This window comes from Rhinolophus hipposideros (genome assembly GCF_964194185.1).
Source record: "Rhinolophus hipposideros genome assembly, chromosome: 18".
Lineage (NCBI taxonomy): Eukaryota > Metazoa > Chordata > Mammalia > Chiroptera > Rhinolophidae > Rhinolophus > Rhinolophus hipposideros.
The window spans coordinates 42,508,689-42,521,729 of NC_138064.1; the positions used below are offsets into that span (position 1 = coordinate 42,508,689).

The 13,041-nt window shown below is 34.1% G+C and overlaps 1 protein-coding gene across 2 annotated transcripts in view; it reads left to right on the forward strand.

The window, feature by feature from the left end:
- Window positions 1–13,041, forward strand: part of HGF (hepatocyte growth factor) — a 68,250-nt gene that overhangs the window by 15,331 nt on the left and 39,878 nt on the right. The window contains exons 5-7 of one of the 2 annotated variants that reach the window (XM_081079258.1): window positions 1,624–1,766; window positions 7,790–7,910; window positions 9,257–9,375. In XM_081079258.1, the coding sequence (XP_080935384.1) occupies window positions 1,624–1,766; window positions 7,790–7,910; window positions 9,257–9,375 (383 nt within the window). The remainder of the gene's footprint in view (window positions 1–1,623; window positions 1,767–7,789; window positions 7,911–9,256; window positions 9,376–13,041) is intronic. The other variant, XM_081079259.1, reaches the window with a different exon arrangement.

Below are 13,041 nucleotides of genomic sequence, written 5' to 3' on the forward strand. Positions count from 1 at the left end.
TTAGTAACTGTGAAATCATAATGAGCTTTAATTGCAATTATAATTTTTGTCAATCGTATGTCCTAATGTCTAATTTTTATTTTCCCATATTTAGAATGCTAGTGAAGTAAGGCTATAAACTTTTTTATCTAAAGATGTTTTGGAGTTTAATAATGTCTATAATACTTAATAGGTACCTTGAAAATATTTGGTTATTAGTAAGTCTCTTAAAATGTCTCTTGTGACCAATAATTTATAATTTCTAAGGACTTAAGTCTGGTATATTTCATGTCCAAATAAAAGAATTTCATTCCAAAATGTTGCTTAGTACTCAATGCATGTCCATATTCATGTTGTTTCACAGCCTAACAAAAACAAACAAACAAAAAAGATGATTTGTTAATTAGAAATTTCAATGGGTAGAGGACCCATTTGAGTGGTATTTACCAGAAGACTAAAATCCTTGGATTTTAATTTAAGTACTATTTAGAACTCAGAGATCAGTAAAAGTAGAAATAAGGCATTATAGCAAAAATTGAACTTAATATTGAAAATGTAATTAGATTTTCAATACAGTATTTACTAGCATTACCTACAGATGTATATTCTTTCTTTATGATATTTTTGTGTGCCATCTACTAGACAAATGCAGCATCACTGAGGCCAGTTCCACAAGCAGTACAAAAGAATAAAAAAGGCTTTGGATTTGTCTGATATTGTGTTGAAATACTTTATGCTGGTAACAAAACTATAACTAGGACATTAAAGATTTTAACTACAGTGTATTTCAGTCTCTGCATCCAGTGGCCTAATAAACTAAATAAACCTGGAAACACCACGTCCCAGTCACAATGAAAATTACTAAAAGTTTTTAACAGAATAGCAATTCTGTTTTTTACTATGACAGAGCAGACTACTAAGTAGTGTGTGCTTAATAATAGTTAGTATTTATTAAGTGTCAATGACTCTGTCATCTGTTAGAACCTCTCAAAACAACCATATAAGATGTAAGATGTTATAAGTTATGGTTATACTCAGTATACCGATGAGCTAACAGGCTAAGAGTCTGAAGTACCTGCTGGGTCTCCAGTTGTGAGCAAGAGAGCTGAAATTTGAGTCCAGGATTAATTCGATTCTAGATCCTTTGTTCCTGTTACTTCATCAATCTGTTTCTCAATTGTGCAGAAAATAGGGGGGGCTATTCTTCAAAATAAAAGCAATAATCAAACAAGTAATCATGTTCGATAAGCAGTGTAATAGTGAGATTTCAAGGTTGATTGCAGTGTTTCTTCTATTCTTTCTTAACTGGCCTCACTCAGTCACTTGCTGTCTTTGCATGGAGCTTTGAAATTGTGGTTCAAAAAATGTCAATTAGGTCCTCAAATGATTGGTTCTTCACAAATCCAGAGATGAGTCACTTTTAACCATGCTGAATATTGGGAATTCAGTAAACTACGTTAACAAAATTTAAGTATTTTAAGAATGGATGAAAATGATTATTCAGGTTAATATATATGGAGATCTGAGTTAGAATAAAGGATTTCTCTACTTTCAGGGAAAACATACCCATTAATTAGTAAAATTAATAGACCAAAACTAAAGTTGCATGTGCTTATACTGTAATGATTATCATTTTAAAACTAGCTTTTTGCCTTCGAGCTATCGGGGTAAAGACCTACAGGAAAACTACTGTCGAAATCCTCGAGGGGAAGAAGGGGGACCTTGGTGTTTCACAAGCAATCCAGAGGTACGCTACGAAGTCTGTGACATTCCTCAGTGTTCAGAAGGTAAATGAGCCTGTATGCCGTGGGGGCACTCTGCTCCTCCTTTCTGTAGAACTGCAACTCGCATTAAAGGTTAACAGAAACGAATCAAATCACGATACATATGTTGTTCATTCAAATGCAACTATAGTTGATTATTTGAGAATTTTACTCAAAATCTTAAAACCTGATTATCACCAGATTATTGCAAAATAATGGAGCAAGTTATCAGTTTGAGTTTCAACAGAGCCTAAGGCATCCTTCTGGGGAGAATAAAAGTTTGGGCTTCTTCATTTACTGTCTTGAGGTCACATACCTCAAAATCTGTTCCCACACATCACCTGAAAGGAGCCGAATGAAACGTAGCCCTTTCTGAGTAAAGCTAATTCTCTATTCATCCAGCTCCTGCTTCCACAGAAATTTTGTCAAACCTACTCTGAAGGGCTGTGGCAAGTGTTTATAGACCTGGAAGAGAATATGGGAGGAAGTCACTGGAATTTGATACCCTTGTGTGCCTTTGGGTGAAAATGTGACTAGAACCAAATCTGATACATACACTAGAACACCACTGAGAATAGTACCTGAAGAGATCAAAGCGGGAGATCCCAAGCTGTCTTGAAGGCAGACACCCTAAATCCATTCTATGTTTTACCTCCTCTCACAGCATAAGAGGGCACTGTCCTTACTTTTGCAGTGGAAACCGAATGACTGACAAGAAGAAAGAGTAACCTTTTCAACATTGTATGTGGTTTCATTTTTTTTTTTAGTTACCTGGCTACCTAATAGCTGGCTTTTTAGTTCTGTCAGAAACTAAAATTCTAAGAATCCAAATGAAACATGGGTTAAATTCTAATAGAAATTTAGTAAGATTTGAAGTGCTTGGGGGTGGGGGTCTGCTGAAGTGCTGTCCAGTTTTTATAGTAAGATATCTTACCTATTTGTTGTTAACCAGTTTGGGGAGGAAATATTTCTCCCATAAATATCCATTTAATATCAGGTTGATATTTATCACATAAAAATATGATCGTTAGTTAATTGTCACAGAGAAGGTGAATTTATTTTCTGTTGTTAGTTAATTTAAAGTTCTTGACTTCATGTGCTAGATTCAGTTCTGTCTTTGTTTGTAAATTCTTACTTTCCATTCCATATCATATTCTGTTTACTATAACTTCTTCATTGTTTTCTTTTCTTTTAAAAATAATAAACTGATCTGTGATAACGTTATGAACAAGTCTGTTTTGTATGAATAAGTCTGTCATCAATGTCTGTCTTAAATTTACACATGGAAGAAAATAACCTACTTTTTGGGAACTGTCTATTATCACAGTTTACCAAGGTTGAAAGTCATTGCAACTTCTGTTACTGGTTTTGTTTGACCTGAGAAAGTGTTTTCAAGGGAGGGTAACATGTTCAAATTTTAAACAGCTTAGATTTATGTGACCTGCCTAGTCTGTGTGAAAATGTGATTTTTCAACCTCTGGTTTATAAGAACCTTCATCAAAATACACTGGCATAGATCTGGACTGATAGTCAACATAGAATAAATGTGCTAGAAGTAATTGTAAAAGTCCTATTTCCAGTTATCCTTATTTCATTCGATTATACATCTCTAATATCTTTTAGTCATTTGAGGTCATTGCATCCCCTTTGGAAAAGGGCATTGCTCATTAGGTTAGTGTTACATGACGCTACTGGTTACTGTGGCAGTAAAGGTTGCATCGATGTGTTTTCTGGAAACCGTTAGACATCTGACATGAACAGAATAACTCTCCTGTGAGAGAAGTGAATGAACACCTGCCCTATAGGCTAAGCATATTTCAGTGCGTGTGAATTGAGCTGTGTTATTTAAATTCACATTATAATGAACAATGTTTTAGCAGGATTTTAATAAAGAAGATCTAAAATAAGCATTGTCAATATGTTAATAAAGAAAAATAGGTTTTGATAAAATAAACAATATAAAAATATACAAAATACTGTACATATGAAATAAATTCCTATTAAAATACAAATCTATGTGAGAAACCTCAAAATCCAGAATGATTAAATAATATAATGGGTGAGCCATTTTTTTTAAATTTATGGATCGTAATTTATTAAATGGCACGTTCAAAGGTAACATCATTATGGATGAGGTAGTAATGAGCAAATCATTTTGTATATTTAAAATTAAGCAAGAAAAATAACTGGTGAAATTTTGAACTGTTGTTTTGAAAAAGACGTAAAACAGTATATAATTTTTGAAATATTTATAACAATCGAACGTGGCTAAATAATTGTCTGAAATTTGTTTGGAAGTTTGGTTCATAAAAGATATATACATATCTGATGTTCAATGAATAATATTATTTCCTTATAATTTAAAAATATATTAAGCATTCCAAAAGAAAATGAGTACTCTTATTTCATTTAAAACCTCATATAATTATATAAAGAAAAGAGGACCATTAATGTTTGATTCAAAGATTATAGAAAACTGAGGTACATAAAATCCAATTTCTTGTTTAAACATTTGCTTAGGATTAAATATAAAGCCATCACCAGTCATTGGAACAGATGTCTTTTTGATTATTTTCAAATATTTAAGCAAATTCTATTAAGCCATAATCATTATTTTTCAATACCCTACACTTAAAATCCTAGATAATACTGCCAAAATCTTATGTGTGGAATTCCGTAGTCTGTGTGGAGAAAGACTTTTAAAAACAAAGATAAATATAACCATTATTTATAAATGTGGATTTGTGGGACTATCCATATTTTAAACATTCATTTTTTCTTAAGTAATCACTAGCATGGATTTTTTCTGAGAGATAATTTCAAAATATCTGTTTTAGTCTGTAAACTCAGATCACTTGTAGTTTTATGACTGAGAAAAATAGAACACAATAGTTTTGAGGTAGTTGGTTAGTATGATAAGAAACATGCTAAGTAAATCCTACTTATGTTGCAATTTATGTGTATTATAGTTTTGTACTACTGTTTAGGTCAGAACTATATTTAGAAAAAATATTGTACTTATGAATAGAAATATTTATTTAGTTTCTGTTTATGTGATCTGGGACAGCATTTTACTTTTTTATTTATTTGTTTTAAAGGGCAGAACTTGCCAGAAGGGTTAAATAATACACTGGCTACAATAAAGAGAGCTCAAAGAAAACAGAGCAGGAGGGGCAACCTTTACCCCTCATACTGTTGTATAGATCATACTTCACCTGGTTCCTTGAGTAGGTAGACTTGTTTTCCACCTGCACTGTTTAACGTGGAGCTGGGACAACTTAGAAGGTTCTTAGAATTCTGGAAGTTTGAAAAGTGACCATGAGTTGCAAATTTGGTTTTCTGGAGGTAATTTTTATGACAAACCTGGTGGTTTGATGGAATGCTGAAACAACAGCTTTTAAGCCTTGGATAAAAATAGCCCATCTATTTGCTTTCCTACGGCTCCTTTTCCATATCCTTCAACTGATGGAACACTCATAGGAGGGCAACTTACTGTTGTAAACAAGAAGGCAAAGAGCAGTTGGGACAATGTTGAAAAAATCAGGGGATTGGCTTTCTGAAATTATTGTTATCAGTCTGTATTTAAGTATGACAAGTTAAAATATATAGGCAACATGCTAAAATATGTAGGCCAAAAAGGCAACTAGAGAGAATGAAATGAACACTGGGCTGTGGGTCAGAAGACCTGTGTTCTAGACACTGGTTTGACATTTTCTGTTTTAGGTAAGTCCCTTAAAACTTTTGTAAGCCCCTTTTTTCCTAACTGTACCAACCAAATCTCTTTGTAAATGTTAACAGTACTGAATAATAAAAGAATATGTAACTAGAATATATTTAGCATCTCAGTTCTATCACAAAATACATGTAATTCCTACCCCAACAACAACTTTTATTGCCTATCAAAATCGAACATTATTGTTATTAACTTTTATTATTTTTAAAAATCTTGCTAGGTTTACAAACTGTCTCCATATTTATCTCTTCACTTTACTACAAACATAATATGATAATTCATGTTAGTGTACTATTTTGTGTTATTTAGCCCTTTTATAGCTTATCCAAATCTCACCCATCCTTCAAGGACCACATAAAATCCATTCTCTTCTAAAAAGCCATTATTGCCAAACACTTAAAACTTTTAGAGTAGAACAAATTATCTACAAACTTACTACTCAACATGAGATTCAAGGACCAGACACATTAGTATCCCTGGGAGCTTGTTATTAACGCCCCAGCCCTGATCCTCTGAATCAGAACGTGCCCTTTAACAAGATTTCTTTCTTTCTTTCTTTTTTTTTTTTTTTCCTTTAACAAGATTTCAAAATGACTTTTTATGCACTTAAAGTTTGGAGAATCGTGGGTCTGCTCCATTCAATTTGGAAAGTGGTCATAAGAAAATTAAAAACCCTGAAGTCCAGGAAAATGTTTTATAATAATCCCCAGAGTACAGCTTCCTAGAAAATAAGTTTATTTACTCCCATTAGAAAGAGATATACTCTTATAAACTGCATTTGCAGAATAGGTATATTCTGATTCCTGAGTACTATACAAGATTAGTAATCGTGTATGTGGATACTTATGTATGACCATAGTATTTTTCCATTCAATACAAAGGAGCACACAACAATGATAAATGTCACATCATTTTCTGTGAAGATATCAAACCTTATGTCCTTTAAGAAAAGGAACTAAATAATCTGTACCTCATGGAAAGCTGAAATGTGATAATGCATAAACTATACTGAGCATTTCCATGTGGAAATGACCTTGGCCAAACAGAGAACCTTTATCAGTATACTCTTGGACCCCTCTCGTTTACAGTTCAAGAGCTTACCGACTGTAGTCTGGGGAATCTCAGTATCAAATAAGAGGATCTGAATTGGTCCTTTGTTTTCGTTCACAGGTTTCAACCTACATGTACAGAAGTAGATGGATCAAGCTAAATGGTCTCATGTTTTAGAAAGTTAATAGTGAATGTCCTATTAGATTACAAAAGTCAAAGATTCAAAAGTGATTATTCTAATATTGTATCCCAAATTATTACAAATGCTCATTAGTCTAGATGCCAGTAGATAAAACTAAACATTGATATCTTTGCTCCCTTTCAGCTAAAGTTAGATGATCAATAATCACAAGATACAAATGATGTGTTTGGGGAAATTTGCCTGATTCATAGGAAAGCCAAGCAATGATTTATTCCACAGAATGCCTGCTGTGCTACAAATCAACCTGTCCATTTGAGAAGTCTCTTTTCCAGCTAGTTGATATGACTCAGAGTTTTCAGTGTGATAGAAGAGGCCAGACAGAAGAGAACTATTAACCACACAAAATCATCAGTAAGGTGCTGCATAATTAGATCAGCTTATACATTTTAAAAGAAATGAATACAAGAAGTTCAGTAGCAGGTCAGATTCTATCCTAAGCTAGATAAGAATGTAAGCCTGCCTAGTTATTCAACATGGACGTTCGCTAACAGAAAGGAGTGGTGGTATCTTCTTTTAAAATATCCATGTTCTTTGAATAGTACCAGATTTCTGTCCAAAATTGGTCTCTCCTCTCTATCTGGTCCTGATGTTGGCATTAGCTGTGGGAGTACACTGTGTACTCATTTTAAAAGTTGTGTGGTTTCTACGTATGTGATTGGAGGTTAAATTGAGAGAGGAGCGTATTGTACTGACAGTATAGATACTGATATTCTGACATTTTAGACCAACCGGGAAAATCCTCAAGGTTCTGCCTTATAATTCCAGTTTCTGGATACCTTTCAGACAGTTATTGGAACATTAGAAAGGTAGCATTCTGGCCCTATGGTCAACCTGTCTGACACTGAGTACAAAAACCCACTTAAACTATATGAGCAGTTCTGTAAGGAGTATTTCATGTCACTCTTTATGGACATTAGGCTCTAATGTAAAGTTAAAATGAGATGTAAGGGTTTCTAAAAATCATTTTGCTAAACCGGTGATTTACTGTTCTTTAAATGGAACAGTGATGTGCTTGATTTTTCTGTCAGAAGCAATTAACATGCCGTACTTTGATTTTATTAGTTGAATGCATGACCTGCAATGGGGAAAGTTACCGAGGTCCCATGGATCATACAGAATCAGGCAAGATTTGTCAGCGCTGGGATCATCAGACGCCACATCGGCACAAATTCTTGCCAGAAAGGTAAAAGACCACCAAATCATGCTTCCGATGACTCTTTTTACAAACTGTTATTTGCTCCATGAAAAACTGCCATATAAATCTTTAAGTGATGTTATCTGGAACGTCTTGGGCAAAAGGATTTATGATGAGGTATATGAGAATGATGGCTACTCTTTCAACTGGGCGTGTCTGACTAGATTAAGATTCTAGAAATCAGGATGGTCTGGGACACAGGAGCAACAGGGGATGTGGAAAGGAAGCACTAACAGGAAACAGACAGAGGCCCATTCGATAATGACCACTTTGACAAGTTTGAGCTGTAGCAGGAGGCGTTCCTGCCAAATATAAGCCCATCTCCTAGAGCCCCATCTTCAGTGACTTAGGTCAAATGGGCTCATATGTATGATAATATGACAGAGGTCATTCCCATAGAAAGGGAATGAGATGGTAGAGCAAACAGTTCTTTAGCTGCTTTATTCTGGTGTATTTTGCGATTGCCAGTCTGGAGAAGTCAGAAGTAGGTGTTGAGCTTAAATTGTTAAAAAAAAACAAAAAGTCCACCTTTTCCTCAGAAGTAGGTGTTGAGCTTAAATGGTTAAAAAACAAAAAGTCTACTTTGGCCCATTCATTTCACATGAAACATTTTCGTTGAAAAACAAATTCTCTTATTTTTATTATAAAAAATAAAAATACAAATAACTGCAGAGGAAACTCTATCCCTGCCTTTGTCTGGAAATTGCTGAAAGTTATTTTTATTCTTTCTTCTTTCTCTATCTTTTTATTTATAGTTCTTCTAAATGAAATTAAAACTCTGCTTTATTTTTAAGTGCATCTCTCTTCTTTCAAGTGAGAGCAGAAGGGACATGGTAGCAATTACAATCAAGTCACCATTTCGGGCCCGTTAATTTAAAGGGAGGAGGGAGTATAGAGAAAGTGGTGTGATGGTTTGTCTCTTCCTCTGGTGGAGGTTAGGGCATGACCTATAAAGGTCTCTAGTTCCAGAATTGAGCTATCATTAGTAATAGAGCTATTGAAACCTATCTTTCAGTTTAAACTTTAAGCCTGCCATTGAAGAGGACCTGTTTTCTTAATGAGCATTTAACATGAGGTCATGTTTATGTAATCTATCCTTAATTGGGCTTTGTGAAAAGGAGATTTGGTTTGGGACCTTGCTATACTTGATAGAATGTAAAAGTTAATAGATTCAATAGTCCATTATTAGCAGTCCTCATCAGGTAAAACACACAGGACCTGTTTTTTCCCCAACTGGTAGTATCCGAGCTACATCAAAAGTTACTTTGTGAGCTGAAGGCTGGGTGGTGTTTCCAGGCAGATTTACATGACACTTTTCTTCGTGTGGTTTGCAGATATCCCGACAAGGGCTTTGATGATAATTATTGCCGCAATCCTGACGGCAAGCCGAGGCCATGGTGCTACACTCTTGACCCTGACACCCCTTGGGAGTACTGTGCAATTAAAATGTGCGGTAAGTTAGGATCAAATTTATTGCTTCCTTTTCCTCTCAGACTAGATCTAAGCAGGTGGTTATTAGTGAGACAGGTTAACAACTATTTTACTTGATGTTTTAATGTGTGCAGGTTTTAATATTTTAAAATGTGTTACATAATCCTACCCAAACTTTTGAATTTCAGAGAGTCATTATTTTGTAAAAGGTAAATATGAAAGTGCACACATATCCACAAAACTTTTATACTTATTGCAAAGCCTAAGCATTCTCATGTTATCAAGAAAAAGAAAAAAAAACACAGAGAATGAGGAAAAAAGATCAGGGATGATATGCAGTATCATAATGCCATTAAGATTGGAAAAGCTAGGACCTTAGATGCTTACCTTCCAGTCCTGTATCCTTTCCCTACATGTGCCTGTCCTCCCCAGACATAACATGAGCCATCAACTGACTGTGAACCTCTTCTGGTGCATGATAGAGGCTACAATGGAGAAGTAGAAGTCTAATGGAAGATTCTCACAGACAGCTTTAATCTCTAGCAGCTGATCCCTACTTCTATGGCTGTTCTTGTACACAGCCTGCATTCTGTTCCAACCTGTCTTTTAACAGTCCTACAATCCTTTTCTATATACTGTCCTTTATCCCACCCTCTTGAATTTATGATAAAAAACTTCTTTTCTCACTTGTTTTGTGGTATCCCTTCAAATCTGTATACTTGGTCTTCTCCATGGTCAACTCACACATTTTTACCCTTTGAAATAATACTATTGGATAATAATTAGATATAGATATGCTTTTATTTCTATGAGTACAGGTCTTGTTTATTCAACTGAGTCTTAAAATGCTTTAAGACCAGTAGAATTGCATAAAATTAGTAATTAAGTAATAATGTTATAAATTGACTTGATAATATAGTTATATCTTTATATATGAGTATCTATATATTAGATATATATTAGATAGTATCTATGTATTAGATATATCCATATATATGTATGGAAATTGGGTGGTGGATATATATCTATATCTATATCTATATCTCTATATCTATATCTATATCTATATCTATATCTAGATATATCTATATCTATATCTATATCTATATCTATATCTATATCTATATCTATATCTATATCTATATCTATATCTATATCTATATCTATATCTATCTATATCTATATCTATATCTATATCTATATCTATATCTATATCTATATCTATATCTCTATCTCTATCTCTATATCTATATCTATCTATATCATCTATATCTATATCTAGATATATATATCTAGATATCTATATATGTAGAGAGATACATAATATACATATAATCAGATACCAGCATCCAGAATGATAACTATACAATTATGAGGATAGGGACATGTATTTGTGTATTTCCCTAGAACAGCAGATGGGGATATTCCTTTGAACAAACCTAATTTAGTGTTATCCACCATATGATACTGCCAAGGTAAATCTCTCTCCACTTAGACCTGATAATAAAAGGAAGTGTTTTGGGCGACTCAAATAAAGCCCATAGAAAGGGGATGTGTCTGGCATATGTGAAATAACTGCAGAATCTGGAAGGCTTTCAATGTGAACACAATGTTCCAAAGAAATTGAATCATCTGTTTGGTCCTTTAAAATAAAAGATGAGTCCTGTGACAGTGTTTCTCTATATAGGTTGAATTAGATTCATCAGTTGACTTTTTAAATCTTGTTCATCTTTCCATCATTTTAAACCATTCAGGTACAGTAACCCAACTGTTTTCCTTCCATTTTATTATGTGTGTGTTAGGTACTCTTATAAATTATCTCTGAAATAAGACCAGTATAAATACACACACACATGCACACACATGCCTGCACGTTCAACTTCCATCGAGCACACACACACCAAAAATATCCAAGTGTTGCCTTCCTCTTCATTTTCCAACCAATGTTGGGTTATTTTTAAAAGACATTGGGAGAAGAAATAAATAGAATATAAAAATTCTTAACTATTACATAGATTTTTCCCCCCATTCTGTCCAAGGAAGAGTTGGCTAATTATGCAAGTGACTTACGATAATTCTGATGCCTTTGTTAAACAGAGGGTGGTATTTATAGGATTTTAATTCTACGAAAATGGTGATAGAAGCCAAACCTAAATAGTTAAGAATAAAATAATCATTTGAGCTTTGGGAATATTTTAGAAGTAATTTATTACAGAGAAATTTTAGTTTATGAAATTATAGAGAGACTACACTTTTATTCAAATAAATAAAAGTTGACATTTTGGAATTCTGGAAAGTATGAGATAATGTTTTATGAATATTCTTCCAAATATTTTGGCTTTCATATACAGTAAAACCTATAATAAAGTCCTCAGGCCCTTTGAAATCCCAGTGTTTCCTACCAAGTGACCTTCTCCAAATATGTCAGTTTACTTCTTCAAGCCTAACAGGATAGCTTTCTGTTGCTTTGAGCCTGTGACTGCTATACCCTCTTGTAAAGAACTTGCTTGATTAGATCTGCTCTGCTTAGGGTAATTTTCCTTTAATTCAAAGTCAACTGATTAGGGACTTTAATTACATTGGCAAAATCTCATTTTTGTGAAGCTAGTATAAGCTAATAAGCTAATAATCAGGGTGACTCTCCCAAGATATTAACAAGTTCCACCCACACTTAAGGGGAGGGAGTTATACACAGTATACACTGGTGGGTGGCAATCTTGGGTTCCTTTACTGTAGTCTGCATACCACACACATATTTACATGCACTGATTGTAACAGAATATTGTCATTTTTTATTTGTATCATTCAGTTCATGGGCGAGCTTTGTGGTTATCTATGAGTCCTGACTGCTTGAATTCATTCTGAGTTTTTAATGTTTGAAGAAATACACAAGAGTTAATTATGTCACTTATCCTCTCTACAGGTGAAGGAGGGTTTTTAAACTCTGGTTTCATTATATGATATCTGTATTAAAAAATGATAATTGCCACTATTTATTTAACACTTACAGAGAGGTGCTTTCCACCTATTATCAATAATCCTGATTTCAGTTTTACAAAATGGCTGTGATTATGCCAGTGAGGGAAGATGGGTAGAGGATCACTGCAATATTCAAGATGTGGTAATTAGGTTGATATGGGTAGGGATGAGCTGAAAACAGAAATGGAAGAAGATAAAAAAAGATAAGATTGATGTGAGGCAGATCAAGTAGGCGCCAAAAGTGGCTCATCCAGTTCCCATGAGAAACCCTGAAATATTAAGCAGAGAGTGGTTTTATCTGATGTTTTGTGATCTAGAATAGTAGTCTCCAAATTGGTGTCAATGACACCCCAGGGAGCACAATGACTCCTAAAGGTCTGTGGGCATGGATAGCTCAAAGGGCTTAAATTCTGCCTCCTCTACTTCAGTATAAATTCTTTCCTAAAGTCTTCTGCTTAAGATGCATGTTTTCCTAAGGAGTCAGTCAAGTTCAACACCCTACCTTCCCATTCAAAACCACCCTTTCCTACTTTATTGAGCAAAGGCAGACTGCATTCCCTCCTGAATTTTAATGTGGTGCATTGTCCTGGTGTGTAAAAACCTTGGGGGCACTAAACAAAGAGATCTTTGAAAATACTGTACACATTGTTTATCATTTATATATGGGTTCCAACAATTATACAATTTGAATATATACATATGTATGTAT